We start from the raw sequence: 17,283 nt of genomic DNA, 5'->3' as shown, positions 1-17,283 counted from the left end.
AGGTCCTCTAGCACAAGGTAATACAGAAATTGATCAATTATTGATCAAAAATGTGCTGAAGGCCTCAGAATTTGATTTAAAAAAAAAAACAACAAAAAACTTCGTGTCAACAGCAAAAGTTTAAAAATGATTTTTTTTCATCACGTGGCAACAAGCCAAGGAAATTATAAGGAAATGTTCTACTTGTTCTTTACACAACCAAACACCACTTCCTTCAGGGTACTCAAAGGAATGAAATCTGGCAGATGGGTGTGTTCCATTTTGTAGCATTTGGAAAACTAATATATGTACACCACCATTGATATTTATGCAGGTTTTCAATGGGCAACTGCTTTGAGTTTGGAAAAAGCTGATTCAGTAATTACACATTTCCTGGAAGTTAAGGTCATCATAGGTATACCTGTACAAATAAAGACGGACAGTGGTCCAGCATTATGTCTCTAAGAATATTAAACAGCTTTTTACTTATAATAATAATATAAATATTATATTACAGGTATACCGCACAATTCTACAGGCAAGGCAGTTATAGGAAAATCACACTGACCTTGAAAAGATATGCTAAGCAAAAAGAACAGGATGACTGACAAAGACCCCGCAGAAACGGACTGCATAATGCTTTGTTAACTTTGAATTTTTTTAATGCTAATGAGAAAGATACAACAGCTATGGAGAGACATTGGATAGCAGAAAAAAACTACAAAATTAAATCTGGCAATATACTTTAAAGTTGTACTAACCTCAGAATGGAAACCAGGACATGTGTTATGTTGAGGAAAAGGTTTTGCTTTTGTTTCCACAGAAGAAGAAAAGTTATGACTACCATAAAATGATAAAGATTTGATTTAAACAAGAGACACCTCTTAATTAGAAGAGATGATAGTTCACCAAACAGTATGGCGTTTAATCTAAACTAACCTATAAAACCAACAAATGCTTTTCATTTGATCAGATATAACTTGCCAAAAGAGAATCGCCCCAAAATTAGGGCTAGGGAAGGATTCTGTTTCTGTCTTTTCCGGAGAATAAAGGAATCCAGTTAAGGAATCTGAAGACCACTGGACAAATGAGACAGCTGAAGAAAAGACAAATCATCCAGAAAAAACTGTCCCAAGAAAAAACTGGCCTAATGGTATATCACATTTCCAATAAGATAAAATTCCATAAATATTCCCAAATGTTTGTTTCTGCTATTCTCTACAGACATATAATGCAAATGGTCTTTTTGTAGTCAATCTAATTAAAAATTAAAGCTGGTTTTGGAGTTGGGGTGTGGCTCTTTTCGTCTATAAACCCACATGTGTTTATTAAATTAAAATCCAAAATTTCTGTCTCATGTCAGAAAAGCCACCTGATATGGGACAGAATAAAAACAATTAAGGACTATTTTATTGCTACTAATCTCATAATCCATTGGTTTTATATTGACTCTTTAGCAGTTTTTCTTAAGATGTAAAATTTACAAGATTAATATATATATTCTAAACTTTTGTCATATTAATAGTCATACAGAGTACTAATTTTAGAAAAAGGTTTCATCTACCTTCCTGTACATGATTTTGGGTTTGAGTCTCTATCAGTTTTCTGCAGTGAAACATGAGCATGCCTAACAGCAACCTTTGAAGTCTCCGAAAAGAGGATGGGGCCCCACAGTGACAATTTATCCAGGACTATAACATCACTAAGCTGAAAAACACCACCTAAAGATTGGCTTTCAACTCCCGAAACTGCTCAGAACAATTTTGAGGTGGCTAGCTGAGATGATCCAGCCTCACAGACTAGCCAGGACTTGAGACAAGCCCTGCACTTTCCCATTATGCAGAGACTGGACAACAAATGATACAGCTATCTCTCCCAGGACTTGACAATTAACCTAAATTTTTCTTTTCAGGATTCCCTAAAGATACTGTCACACCCAGAGAGTGGGAAGTAAATTTAAGAACATGACATAAACCTTCCCAAATTGCTAGTTCTTGAAAGTTATTATTACCAACTGTTTAGGATAATAAGGAAATGCAGGTTATTATTAATCACCTATTAAAATCAAACTTGTAGTCACATTAGGTATGTTTTCAAGGTCAAATAAAGATATTTTAGATAGACATGTCATCTTAAAATACTTCCGATCTACAGCATAGGCATTTAAGATGTTTTAATAACATAGGTTCTTTTTTTTATGACAATGAGACATGCCTGCTCCTGGAAGCATCGATCTACTTCAGAGAAGATAATGGACTTGAAGAAACTCCATCCACATGGAGTTTACTTTCTTTGTGGCAAAAACTAAGCCACTGGGCAAGAAAATGCCCTTGCCTCAACTCCTGACAGCACGCTGTCCTAATGGGACACGCAGGACACAAGAGAGTGACTGTAAAATATCATCTAGGAAAGATGGACAGCTCTTTAGAATACCCTGCTTTACAGAAAAGTCTGTCGGATATGTTAGGCCTGTAGGCTGAAGGTGGAAGCCCAACTCTGCAGACAAACTTTGGGTGACTGTCCAGGCAGCCAGCTGTTTTTGTCGTTTCTCACATGTTTTAGAAGTTGCTTGCTTGAGCTTCCTGCATACTCAGTTAATAATATTTCCTTCTTAGGTCTTGAGGGAGTTGAAGACTAGATATAGTTTTCCTTGTTTACCAGACACAGAAAGCAAGTTATGATAGAAAGTGAATTAGGTACAACACTTTGAACTCAGCAAGATAGGATGGATAATGGAGTATTTTCTCTGAATTTGTCAAATGCAAATGGACTAGACATTGTTGATATATTTATTGCCTGTATATATTTATTACATATAGTTATTGTATTTATTGTATGTAGTTGTTCTATTTGTTATACCTTTCTTTGTTTTATATAAAAATAAGAAATATCATGGTATATTATTTGTGTTTTAATAAATAAAGCTTGCCTGAAGATTAGAGGGCAAAGCAGCCATACTAATCAGCCATACAGGCCAGGAAGTGGTAGCACACACCTTTAATCCCATGACTCAAAAGACAGAGTCAGATGGATTTCTATGAGTTCAAGGATACCCTGGGATACATAAAATCGATCCAGAAACAGATCCAAGTGGTGGTGGTTCACATCTTTAATCTCAGTGTTTGGGAGTCATACACTTTTAGTCCAAGCACTAGTGAGCTGGAAACAGGAGCGATATGGCTGGGAAGAGAAAGGAATATAAAGGGGAAGTGACAGCAACTCAGGAGTGTTAAGCCTGAGCATTTGTGGAGACAGGCTCTCTCCCTTCGGTCTGAAGATTTGGTAGAAGTAAAAGGTCTCTCTAGTGGTTGGCTGTTTTGCTTTTCTGATCTTCATGCTGAACCCCAATAACTGTCTCTGGGTTTCTATTATTCACATTACAGAAAAAAAAAAGCACACTGCTAACTAACGTTATTACTCTAAACTAGTAACTACTACTAATTCAGGGTAATTCAACAGTAAAATATGAATATTGTCTTATGTGTTTAAGGATAAATGAAAACATTTTTCTTAAAAAAAATTGTACTTAAAATTTTTGTGTTTATGTATGTATGTACATTTGATGAATGTGCCATGTGTGTAAGTATCTGGAGGAAGTCAGAAGCAGGTTTTAGATGCACTGAAGCTGAAGTTAAAGGTGGTTGCATACCTGTGTGCATATTAATGTGTTGAGTGCCAGCACATGCATGCTGCAGTGTGTATGCAGTCAGAGGACGACCTAAGGTGTCAGTCCTCGCCTTTGACTTGAAACGGTCTCTTATTACCCAGCTAGCATATACAGGCCAGGGGTCCCATGAGTTTACAAGGTTGTCTCCACCCAAATTGCATAGGAGCACTGGACTACATAAACACACTGAGTGTAGCACTATGTGGGGTCTGGGGCTCTGAGCGCCAGTCCTCACTCCTGGGTGTCAAGCACTTTATCACTAAGCCATCTCCCCAGCCCAATGAATGACCTTTCTTGAACTTTCCCCCCTTATAATGCTCACATTCACTATTACATTTAAAAATCATAATCTCGTCAGCCACCAAAGATACCCAAAAGCAACTTGATCAGAATCTATTTCCACAGAGAGCAATATCATTGCATCCAAGTAAACAAAATTTTCAGATTATGTTTCTAATTTTTAAAATATCCCATAACTAACTGTGGGAAAGAGGCAAGAACGTAAAGGGAAGTTACATTTTAAACTGACATACAAAAACATAAAGGCTATACATATTAGTGGGGTATTATGTAATATTTTGATCCACATATAATGTTTATATCAGAAAAAGCTTTATCTCCTCAAACATTTATCAATTCTTTATGTTAGAGACTTTGAACATAACAATTTCCTGCCTCATCTAACTCTAACTTAGTACTCACTGAACTTCTCTTCCCCATCTCCAGGCCGCCAACAGCTACCATTCTACTCTCACAGAAGTTACAATTTCAGCCATTCTTACTCTCTACCCAAATGAGAAAACTGAAATCACACACACTTTGAGTAAGTACAAACCATACAACTCACAAACACCTGTAACTCCAGATTTAGGGGATCTAAAACCCTCTTCTGGCTTCTAAAACAAGAGTGGGAGCAAAAACGTTATAAGGTAGGATTCATAAAATACACCTATCTTAAAATAAGCCTTCAACTAGGACTGAAAGAACACCAAATTACATATAATTTACCCAAGTTAAAAGAACACAAACATTGCCATTGCCTACCTTCCTCCACTAAATTTATTATTATTATTATTATTATTATTATTATTATTATTATTATTATTATTATTGGTTTTTCAAGACAGGGTTTCTCTGTAGCTTTGGTTCCTGTCCTGGAACTAACTCTTGTAGACCAGGCTGGCCTCAAACTCACAGAGATCCACCTGCCTCTGGCTTCCCGAGTGCTGGGATTAAAGGCGTGCACCACCACCGCCCGGCCCTCCACTAAAATTTAAGCACTGTGAGAACAGAGCTTTTTCATTGTTTTGTTTACTGCTGTATCTTCATTACTGAATATCTTCCAGTTGCATTCTTACACAGAAGTAAATCATAAATATGATCATAAGTCATATCCTTCACGGTGTGCTGCAGCTCTGGACCTGAGGCTAATGAGGAGACTGGAATGTTTTAGTCTTTTTTTTTTTTTTTTTTTTGGTTTTTCGAGACAGGGTTTTCTCTGTGGCTTTGGAGCCTGTCCTGGAACTAGCTCTGTAGACCAGGCTGGTCTCGAACTCACAGAGATCCGCCTGCCTCTGCCTCCCGAGTGCTGGGATTAAAGGCATTTTTGAGGGGCCAGCACTGTCTTTACCGTCTACCAATGCCTTCATTTTCCTCAACGATCTCTAAATAGCTCTTCTTATTTATTTGACTGAACCTTTATGACATGTTACAGTCTGCATATAAAATGTCCATCACAGGATCATGTGTTTCAACACTTGTTCTCCAGCTGTTTGAACTGTTCTGAGGGAGCATAGAATCCTTTGGACAAATGTGCCTAGCTGGTCGATGTAGATAGGGCCATGGCCTGAGGAGTCTAATCTAGCTCTAGTTCTAGACCAAACTTTGTTTCCTGATCCTCTAAAATGTAAGAACATAACATTATATTCTTTCTTCTCTATCATGATGGACTACATGTAAACCACGAGCCAAGGTATATCCAGCCCTTTTTCTCAGGTGTTTGGTCACAGTAATATGAAAAGCAACTAGTATGTATGAGAAGCATTAACACTCTGGCATGTTAGCTCTTTATCTCCAAAACAAGAAGACAATATAAATTATTACAGCACCGAAATGGTTCGTTTAAATTTTTCTAATATTAAAAAAAATAAACAAAAACATTCTATTATTTAATCAGCATATATAATCATTCTGTCTTCAATTTAAAGCCTTGAAAATACCAACCTGAGCTGTTTCTGTCATCTTCTGTTCAAAATCAGCTTTTGTTAATGCATACTTTTCCACATAGAGTCTATAAGTATCTGTAGCTTTCTTAGATTTAACAGCTGCCTGTAACAAAACAAAAGCATTTAAGAACGTATTTATTTTAATTTTATGTGTACAGTGTTTGTCTTCATGTATGTCTGTGAATGATATGCCTTTCTAGTGCCCTCAGAGGGCAGAAGAAGACATCAGATCTCCAGAACCAGAGTTACAATAGGTGTGAGCCACCATATGAGTGATGGGAATCAGACCCGGGTCATCTGCAAGACCACCCAGTGCTCTTAACTGCTGAGCCATCTTGCCAGCCCACTCCTCAAAAGTATATAAATATAAAATATAAACAAAGCTATTTATTTATTTATTAAAGATTTACTTATTATGTATATAGTGTTCTGTCTGCATGTATGCCTGCAGGCCAGAAGAGGACGCCAGATCTCATTACAGATGATTGTGAGCAACCAAGTAGTTGCTGGGGACTGAACTCAGGACCTCTGGAAGAGCAGTCAATCCATCTCTCTAGTCCAAACAAAGCAATTTACCTTGTATAAATACCTGGGTCCTACTACTATCCTATTATACATATTCAAATATTACAATCCCAGTTAGGCATGCTGGTACAAGTCATTAAATCCAGTGTTGTGAGGTACAGGCAAGTGGATCTCTTAAATTCAAAGCCAGCCTGGTCTACATAGTGAGTTCTAGGTCATCCAGGAATACATAGTGAAACCGTCTCAAAAAATAAAAAATACTATTGATAATAATTAAAAATCTGAAAAAGATCCAAAAAAATGACAAAGTTCCTGCTCCAAGTATTTTGGATAAAGAGTAAATATTAAAGTAACCTATCTTCCAAATTTTTCTTTAACTATTAACTTCTTTAGCTCTTTGGTTTAAAAATAATGTTTTTAGTATTTATTTTTTCATTTCCATATTTTAAAATTAGCTGGGTTTTATTGAGTAAATCTTGTTTCACGATGCGTTCATTAACTTCTTCATCCTCTCTAGTGCAATTCATATTCACTTATTTCTTTGCAGAACCTAACACATTTTTGTTGTGATGCTTTTTAAATTTAAATTTCATCCAATGAGATTTCTTATTCCAGTTATTAAATGCATTAGCGCCCTGTCTCAATATTAGATCTCTTAAATGTGTTCTAGAATCTTACCTGTTTGCTCATTCCAAATGGGAGGTTTCTGGGTTTTCCCTTCCACTTCACACCTTCCACACATTACTTTATCATTCACATGCTCAACCACTGAGTTTTCAGGTTATCCAGTGCCAACTCTCCAAGATCTAATCTAACGTGTTTTTAAAATACAGTTTTAACTACTCTCCTTTTAGAATATTAGGGACAGGTTCTATAAACTGACTCCAGATCAGGATTCTGCACCTATAGTTTATGTCTCCAAGACCCCAATCTCCCAGAGTCTGTGGACTTAGATGGCTGTTTCATGTACACGGCTTTCAGCTGAGAGCCAAGTTCTTTATGGCTTATCAGAAATGGGAACTTTTGCTCTCCTTTGTCATGTAAGAGTCAAATCCCACCTACCTTAGGAACTTGAGCCCAACAAATTTTGATTACAATCTTTTCATGTCATCTTGGCTGCTGACCCCCCAAAACAATCCTCTTCCTTTGAATTCATTCTTGGCTTTTCTGTTCATAGTTTATTTATAATTGCTGTGTTTGAAACAGAAGGTTTCAAACTACAAATTTAATTGAACCTCATCTTTTTCTTGCCTCCCAATTTTTACTCATTATATAAACTTTAAAGGACTTATTACTCCAAATCCCATCAGTTTTTATTTTTTTCTCAACTAACTTCTATATGAAAGTATACATTTGTTTTTCTAACTAGATATATTAAATATTTTACTAAGATTCCAAAATTAGTTTTAAATGAGATACATGTCAAAGAAACGAATGGCTGAACTGTTTTAGGAGGAAAGGAAAGACTGGGAGTGGTGGTGCATGCAGGAGGCAGAGGCAGGTGTCTCTGACTTTGAGGCCAGCCTGTTCCAGACTATCCAAGTCTGTTTTTTTTCTCAACGAACAACAAAAACAAAAGAAAAAAAGACCTACTTTCAGCTTAAATAGAATAGGGAAAAAGTTATAGTCCACTGCAATGTAACATAAATTTGGCTGGTCAGCAACAACATACATTTAAAGCTTATCTTTAATTGGCTATGTGTTTCTAAATATGCTAAATTATTTCACCAATTAATTTACTATGTAAGTATTTGGGGGGGGGGGGTGTCAGTAAAGTTCATGCCATGGAAGCATAAAGACTTTGAGTTCAGGTCCCTAGCATCTATATAAAAGCCAGGCATGGTGGTATACTTCTGTAAGCCTGGTACTGAAGAAAGTAGAGACTCTTGGAGTAGGGACTCAACGGCCTCCTAGTCAGTCTAGCTCAGTTAGTTCCAGGTTCAGTAAGCAGACCTGCCTCAAAAGATAAGGGAGAAGGACAGAGGAGGATAGATTGACCTCTGGCCTCCACAAGTGCATGCATCTGCTCTACATACACCACACACACACATTACACATACAAAGAAGAAAGGAATTTGAAAGTATAGAGATATTTTTATATAATTACCTTTTCTATTTCTCTCTGTGTAGCTCCTTCCTTTTTCAGACGTTCCTGTTCTACACATTTGGCATTGTAATTTTCCTTAGATTTCTGGAGGGCCTGAGTTATATTTTGAATGGCTTGGACTGCTTCCAGAGTCCCTGCAACTTCTTCTTTAGTCTGTTTGATAAGAAGTGGTTCAATAAAATGAGTTATAAAGCACTTACCATATTACCACTCAATTTTTTAACAAGAAAAAAGTTACCTTTTTATGAGACTTTACTTGCTCCTCTCCATACTTCTGAACTTCCTTTATTAATTCCTGTAATTTTCTAACAAGATCCAAATGGCAATTTGCTAATTTCTCTGTAGATGTTTTGAACACATCCCACACTGGTGCAAATGTTCTAAGGGAAAAGCACAGTATGGGGATAATGCATTAAGATAAAAAGGAGCCAGTGAGATGGCTCAATAAGGAAAAGCATGCTTGCCATTAAATCCATGTTCAATCCCCAGAGCCCACCACAGAAAGAGAGAACTGACTTCCAATCTGCTGCTTACATGTGCCGTGGCCCAGGTGTGTCCAGTCACATGCACACATACCATCACATACCGTAATAAAAAGTAAAGTTTAAGGTTCTAAATTAAACCAAATGGAATCAATAATGCTATATTCAGCAAAAGTAAAAGATAAAATTAAAATAATGAAATGACCCATAAATTGTGTATGTCTGTCCTTGGTTAATTATTTAGGGACCAATTAAACTTGGTTAATCTTATGTCACAAGTCTTCAGAGTTCCTGCCATTTAATTGTATTTAGGCACATCATAAGCCTTTCTATGATTAACTAGTGTAAAAAATTAACTTATCAAACTTTCAAACTGTGAGTATCCCATTAAAGATGCTTCATCAAAAATAAAGTTTCTCAGGGCTGGAGAGATGGTTCAGTGGTTAAGAGCACTGGCTGCTTTTCCAAGACTCAGGTTTAATTCCCAGCACCCAAATGGCAGTTCAAGACTGCCTGTAACTCCAGTTCTAGAAGTTCCAAAACCCTCACATAGACTAGACACAGGAAAAACACCAATGCACATTAAATAAACTAAGTAAATTTAAAAGAATAATAATAAAGTTTCTCTGGGGTGGAGACATAGCTCCACTGAGTGCTTGCCTCACATGTAAGAGACCCTGGGTTTGACTCCCAACACAACAATAATAAAGGTAACAACAATAAAACCTTCTCGTCTGAATTTAAATAAACAAAAATCAATTTTTACATGTGATTTCATTGTGCCTTCAATAATTTCACACAAATTATTTAACAGCGGCAATCTGAACCCTTTATCTGAGCTTTGTAATTGTACCTGTGTCCTTAAACAACTTACTACCACAGTGTATGGAATGTGTGACATATTTTCCTCCTACTTCTTCTCAATAGTAAAGACGTGAAATATTCAGCAGGCTCAAATACATCAAAGGACTTCTAAACTTACCATCCCTTGGATAATAATAAAATTTCTATGATTAGTTTAAAACAGTCTAGTCTGTGTAGAATATTCTTTGTTTTTTTTAAAGATTTATTTATTAAGTATATAGTGTTCTGCCTGCATGTATGCCTGCGGGCCAGAAGAGGGCACCAATCTCATTATAGATGGCTGTGAGCCACCATATGACTACTGGGAATTGAACTCAGGACCTTTGGAAGAGTAGCCAGTGCTCTTTATTGCTGAGTCATCTCCCCAGCACCCTTTTTAAAATTTTTGTTGTTTTTGTTTTTCGAGACAGAGTTTCTTTATGTAACAGTCCTGGCTGTCCTGGAACTCACTCTGTAGACCAGGCTGGCCTCGAACTCAGAGACCTACCTGACTCTGGCTCCTGAGTGCTGGGTGCTCTACAACTACCTGGCCAGTGTAGAATATTCTAAAGATAGAGAATTCTGTGCTCAAGTATTTGCTTAAAAAGTCTCTACTCTAAAGCTTCTAATAGAAAAAACAAATGGCAACAACAGCCACTAAGGCAAGAGGGCAGAGAACAGAATGACTTATTGCCAACTGCTATAATTCCTAACCAGTAGAAAAATTAGCTGGAACAATCATAATATGCAATTATAAAAAAGTTCAAAGAGTTTAATTAAACTCCTTAGACTAGGACTGTTCTGATCCACCTGCCTCTGCCTTCCGAGTGCAGGAATTAAAGGTATGCACCACCATTGCCCAGCTCCAATGTATTCTTTACACCAAAAGGGGATTCAATACAAGATTTCTCTAATAATAGGTTTAAGGCCAACAAAATGGCTTGTCAGGCAAAGGCACTGGGGTCAGTTCTTGGAACCCACGCAAAGATAGAAAGATGAGCACTGAGTCACAAAGGCACCCTCTGCCCTACCTTCCTACCAGTCTACACAAGACAACTGTTGTTATTTTATGTGTGTGGGTGCTTTGCCTGTGTGTATGTCGGCATACCTGTGTGCAGGTCTGCATACTGTGTGAGTGTTTGGTGCCCAAGGAGGCCAGAAGGCAGTGAGTCCCCCGGAACTGGGGTTACAGATGACTGTTAGCCACAATGTGGGTGCTAAGAATTGAATATGAGTCCTCTAGAAGAGTAGCAAGAGTTCTTAACTACTAAATCATCTCTCCAATTCCACAAATTTAAAAAAAGTTAATATATTTTAAATTTTATTTTAAACTTTATTATAAGAAAGTTGCAAATTTAAAGAAAAAATCACTCACAAAATTAACCAGACCGAAAGACACAGCTCAGTATAATTTCTATGCAGTTAGAGCAGCCATTGGAATGGAAGCCATAAAGCTTCACACTAAAGGTCGTGCTTTCACTACTGAATGTTTTTATGCCCTTACCTTCCATGAAAACCAAAAAATCCATGACACAGTTAAGAGTCAGAAAAATTATTAACTTTATATCCTCTTTTACAATTTGTGTTTGCAGCTGGTCCTTTCACCATTCTCCTATTTATCCTTTCTTTTCTCTTTTCTACATGTTATTGTTTATGCATGAGTGCATTTGTTTACACACACACAACACACACACACACAACATACACACGCACACACACGCACTCGCGCTTTATTTAATTTAATTTCCAAATAAAAAAGAATATGACTTTTTTACAGATTTACTTAAGAAATTTCAGCTGGGCAGTGGTAACACATGCCTTTAATCCTAGTACTTGGGAAGCAGAAGCAAGCCGATCTCTGAGTTTGAGGCCAGCATGGTCTACAGAGTGAGATCCAGGACAACCAGGGCTATACAACACGGTGAAACCTTGTCTCAGAAAAAAAAAAAAAAAACATAATAATAGATAAACATTTGAAAAACAGTCAGAAATTAACTCACCCAAGTTGAGAATAATTGCTTGCAGATTTCGCTAGTTTTGTCATTGATCTCGAATATGCCTCTTCTATTGTAGCTCTGTTAAATTAAATTGTGGTATTATAATACCTATTGTTTAGCAATACAAACATAGTAAAGTTACAAAAATATGATTAAAAATGAAAAAATGAGAGCATGCCTCAAAATACATGGTAAAAAGCAGCAGGGGGCCCCAGTGGATGTCTGAAATCATGGACAGTGTGAAGCTCTATGGTTATGGTTTGGATATGTAGTGTCCCCCAAAAAAAAGCCCCCATGTTGAATGTTCGGTCTCCAGCTGGTTATTTCAATCACTGAGAGGGCATGAGGTTAGGAGCCCTCTGCCCGAAGTAATGGATTAATTAGCCTGTAGTGGATTCATAATCTAGTGATATTGGGAGGTGGTAAAAAATAAGTTGTAGAGTCTACTTGGAGGAATTATGTATCCTGGGAAGGTAGACATCACTCTTAATCCTCTTTTTTTTTTAATCTAGCTCTGTGCTTCCTGGCCATCATAAAATAAGCAGTTCCTGCTAGAGTCTCTCACTGCTGTGATAAATGGCTGTGCCTCAGGCTCAAAGCAATACAAATGACTGACCATGGGTAACAGCTCTGAAACAGTGAGTCAAAATAAATCTTTTCTTACACTGCCTTTCTCAAGTATTTTGTCATAGTGATGGCAAGTATGAGCAAATAATCTGCCCTTATACATACATCAATGATAAAATTTTAATTTATAAACTAGGTACACTAAGAGATTAACAATAACAGCTAATAAAATACTACAACAACAATAAAACCAGCAAGGGCAAGCATAGTAACACATACCTACTATAATCCCTACACTGAGGAAGCTGAGGCAGGAAAATCACAAATTCAAGACCAGGACACAGTTGAGTTTAATAATCCCAGCCTGAGCTGTAAGAAGAGTCCCTGTACTTAACATACTTAATAGAGTTTTATTATTGTTCAAGACTGTGATGCATATTTAAAATAATGAACCTGGACTGGTGAGATGGCTAATGGCTAAATATATCTGTCACCAAGCTTGTCAACATGAATTAACCCCTGGAATCCACACGATAGAAGGAGAGAATTAAATCCCACAATTTCCTCTAACCTCCACCCCAACAAATATACACACACATGCACACAAATTAAAGATGCAATTAAAACAATTTAATAATGAGCCTTATGACAATCATTTGCACAAAACTGAATCACTGGCATTTCTGAGGTCCTGAACCTTAAGAGTTTAATTTACTCCTGTATCAAGTCTGAGCAAAAAAAAAAAAAAAAAAGACTTAATTTACTTTAAAAATAGATCTAAAACATTAAGTATTTTGCACTAAAAAGTATTAGTTACCAACAGCGTGAAGATTTTAGGCTAAAAAACCAATCAAAGTGATTAAATTCAAAAATTAAAACACACACACAAATTAGTATTACTACATATAAAATAAATGCAGATATGAGGAAAAAACCCACAAACTGTCCTATACACGTAACCTCTAAATGCTACACCTTTACCTTTTCTATAATTTCCCCTGCCCTTCTCAATTGTGTGTTAACTTTAATAGTAGAATAGTCTACAGCCGTCCCTGTCTGAGTGTTTAGTTTGACGGTTCCACGCTGCTTTTCCAGTCTAACTATACTTAGACATCTATATCACCTCAACTTTTCACACTCATCTTCAATTTCTTCCTAGGTGCCTGCAAGCACACACACACAAAAACACAACTGCCCAGCAGGTGGATCTCTGTGAGTTCAAAGTCAGGCTGGCCTACAGAGCAAGTTCCAGGATAGGTTCCAAAGCTACAGAGAAACCCTATCTCGAAAAACAAAACAAAACCCCACAACTGCCCAGAAAGTACTAACAAAAATACCCCTTTACTGCGACTTTATCCTTTTTCCTTTATCAACCCCCATGAGGACACACCTATCTATTCAGTATGTCAGTATGCTGAGGCAGATCACAAATTAAAGTCAGCTTGGGAAACACAGCAAGACTACCTCATACAAATAGACAATAACAACAACAAAAATCATTGTGTACTTTTAAATAATGCTATACGTAGAACTTTTTATCGTCTTTAAAAAGTTAATACAGAAAGAAATACTAGCTTTTGTTTGTTTGGTTTTTCGAGATAGGGTTTCTCTGTGTAGTCCTGATTGTCCTGGAACTCTCTCTGGAACACAGAGATCCATCTACCTTCCCTCCTGAGTGCTAGGATTAAAGACATGTGCCACCAACCACGAGGCGAGGTATGTTTTTATTGTTGTTTATTTTAGTAAAATGGTTAAGTTTAACTAGAAAAACACAAGAATGAAGAAATGGTTCGACACTTAGGAGCACTGGCTGCTCTTCCAGAGAATCTGGGTTCAATTCCCAATACCCACATAGCGGCTCACAACCATCCCTAACTCCAGTCCTGGGAATCTGTTGCTTCCTTTTGGCCCTAATGGGCACTGCAAGTCCATGGTACATACAAGCAAAAAATCCATACACATAAAAACGATAAATGTAAAAAAGAAAGAAAAATACTGAAATATATATGAATTAGACACCAAAAATGTCTGTCAAGGAAAATTAGAAAAACTTGGAATTAGGAAGTAGCTTTGAAGTGGGGGTGGGAGGGGCACACAGGGTGAGGATACATATGAAAAAAGAGCATCAAGGAACTAACAAGCAAACAGTAAAGGTATCCTGAGAAGCCCATCAGGTGTATCAGGCACAGCTTTCTCCTACAGGACACCTAGGTAAAGTAGCTAAAACACTAAGAAGTAAAAGAGGGGTTTTCATGAACAAAACTTATAAAGAGTTAAGGAAAGCATGAGTGACCTCATTCTTAATGAAGAAAATGTAACATCTGTTAATCTGATTGGCTTTATAAGAATCTAGGACCAGTTGTGGTGGCACACACCTTTAATCCCAGCACTCAAGAGGAAGAGGCAGGTGCACCTCCATGTCCAAGGCCAGTCTGGTGTACAGAGAGAATTCCAGGCCAGTCTGATCTACAGAGAGTTCCAGGACAGGCAGGGGTACACGGAGAAACCCTGCCTTGAAAATAAATAAATGAATGAATGAATGAATGAATGAATGATGGATGTTGGTTTGTAAAGCTTCCTGATATTTGAATTTTCACAATAAAAAGTTAAATGAAGGAGTCACACATGGTGACCCACACCTTTAATTCCAGCACTGGGGAGGCCGAGGCAGGCAGATCTCTGTTGCAGAGGCCAACCTGGTCTACACTGTGAGTTCCAGAACAGCCAGAGCGACATAGTAAGACCTTGTCTCAAAAGAAACAAAAAATAGAAAAGATAAAGGACTGGAGAGATGGCTCAATGGTTAAGAGCTCTGGCTGCTCTTCCAGGACCCAGGTTTGATTTCCAGCACCCATATAGCAGCTTAAAGCCACCATACTATAATTTCACTCCCAGGGGATCAGTGCCTTTTCCTGGAGCCTCATCAGGTACCAACACGTATGTGATGCAGATGTACATGCAACAAAAGCATTAAACCATTTTAAAAATAGTAAGAAAAAAGCACAGCAAAAATAATATAAAATGTGTATTTCCATATTGAAGTTTTTGAAAAGTAAAAGAACAGGCAGGTGTGGTAGCACTTATCTGTAATCCTAACACTTAGGAGGCCAAAGGAAAAGGAATACCATGGGTTCAAGGCCAGCCTCGGCTACATAGTGAGGACCAGGACAGTCAGGACCATGACTCAAGAAAAAAAATATTTTAAAGAAAGGGGCCAATAAGATGGCCACCAACGCTAACAACCTTAGTGTGATCTCAGACACACGGAACATGGAAGGGCAGAGCCAGTCCTGTAAGTTGTCTTCTGACCTCCAAACAACTCAGGAGATTGTGATGGTCTGAGGTCTAAATATTTCCAGGGTGGTCTGTATTCTTTATAATTCTGTCAATTATATTTTAAATAAACGCTGGTTGGCCAGTAGCCAGGCAGGAAGTATAGGCAGGACAACCAGACAGGAAGTAGAGGCAGGTCAAGGAGAACAGGAGAATTCTGGGAAAAGGACGCAGTTGTGAGCCCGCCATAGAAGAAGCAAGATGCGACTGCTTCACCTAAATAAAGTACTGAGCCACATGGCTAGCACAGAGAAGAATAATGGGCTAATATACGTTATAAGAGTTAATAAGAAGCCTGAGCCAATGGGCCAATCAGTTTATAACTAATGTAGACCTCTGTGTGATTTCTTTGGAACTCAACGATTAGGAACTGGGCAGAACAGAAACCTCAGATAACACCAAGGAAGCACTAAAAGTAACAACTGCCATCAGAAATTAATAGGACAGGGAATTTATGTTGTAATGCCTAGGATAATAACTATTGAAAAAAATAAAGCAGGCATTACTTCTAAACTAATAAAAGAAAACAGATTTTTACAAAAGCCAAAAGCAGACAACAAATTGAAGAAAAAAAAGCAAAATAATACTGAGATTGACAAATCATAGCTCTACTGGAAAATAAATGCAGATGATAGAATGTAAAAAAACAAAACATTCAGAAAGATGACAGGACAAACCAAGCACCCTGCATTGTGGGATTTATTCAGTGAAGAGAGACAATAAATAGCACTTATATCAGACAATAACAAAGTGCTAAGTGCTGTGGTTCAATAGAACACTGTTTCATAAGTAAAACAAAACCACAGAAACAAATACAAATGAGTAACTAAAAGATGTTATAAACACCATAAGAGATTACAATAGGTGTGTTTTACCCTAGTCACAGAGACCAGGAAGGGCAGGATAAGTGGGTACACTGTAAAACTCAGAAAAATAATGCAGAGAGGAACAGGCAAATAAAATGCCTAGAGTAGAGGAAACCTATTCAAGACTGTTAGGATGGAAATTAAGAAGGAACCTAGTGTGAGCTAAAACAACTCAGGCTTAAACCCATGAAATGGTTTAAATAAGAAATCAACAAGCAGATTTGTAGTTCAACAATAAATAAATAAATACAAACAAACAAAAAAATCCTCTAGCTATAACACAGGAAATGGTTTAAAGAAAAAGAATCAAGCTAGATGGTGGCAGCACGCCTTTGATCCCAGCACTCTGGAGACAGAGGCAGGCGGATCTGTGTGAGTTCGGGGACAGCCTGGTTGGTCTACAAGAGCTAGTTCCAGGCTCCAAAGCTACAGAGAAACCCTGTCTCGAAAAATCAACAAGGAAAAGAGTCAATGCAGATAAACTAGTTAGAAGCAACTGCTGGCATTCTGGCAAAAATACAAATAAACAGAATCAAGATGATGAAACTGCAGATTCATCTTTTTACTAAAAGATGAATCCTTACTCAGTGCCAAATGCTTTAAGAGATATGAAATAGCTAGGTTGTAAAGAATAAATTAACATAATATTTAAGGCCAAAAGTCCCTATATGATCTAAAGATTTTAAACGTGT

The 17,283-nt window shown here is 37.4% G+C and overlaps 1 protein-coding gene across 3 annotated transcripts in view; it reads right to left on the bottom strand.

The window, feature by feature from the left end:
• Positions 1-17,283, bottom strand: part of Fcho2 (FCH and mu domain containing endocytic adaptor 2) — a 98,724-nt gene that overhangs the window by 66,798 nt on the left and 14,643 nt on the right. For all 3 annotated transcript variants that reach the window (XM_075976238.1, XM_075976235.1, XM_075976236.1), the window contains 4 exons: positions 11,829-11,903; positions 8,742-8,883; positions 8,504-8,656; positions 5,870-5,974 (listed from right to left, as the gene is read on the bottom strand). In XM_075976238.1, coding sequence (XP_075832353.1) covers positions 5,870-5,974; positions 8,504-8,656; positions 8,742-8,883; positions 11,829-11,903 — 475 coding nt within the window. The remainder of the gene's footprint in view (positions 1-5,869; positions 5,975-8,503; positions 8,657-8,741; positions 8,884-11,828; positions 11,904-17,283) is intronic.

The sequence above is a fragment of the Microtus pennsylvanicus genome, chromosome 6 (genome assembly GCF_037038515.1).
Source record: "Microtus pennsylvanicus isolate mMicPen1 chromosome 6, mMicPen1.hap1, whole genome shotgun sequence".
NCBI classification, from domain to species: domain Eukaryota; kingdom Metazoa; phylum Chordata; class Mammalia; order Rodentia; family Cricetidae; genus Microtus; species Microtus pennsylvanicus.
The sequence above is the reverse complement of the archived record's forward strand: the minus strand, read 5'-3'. Positions and strand labels throughout refer to the sequence as shown.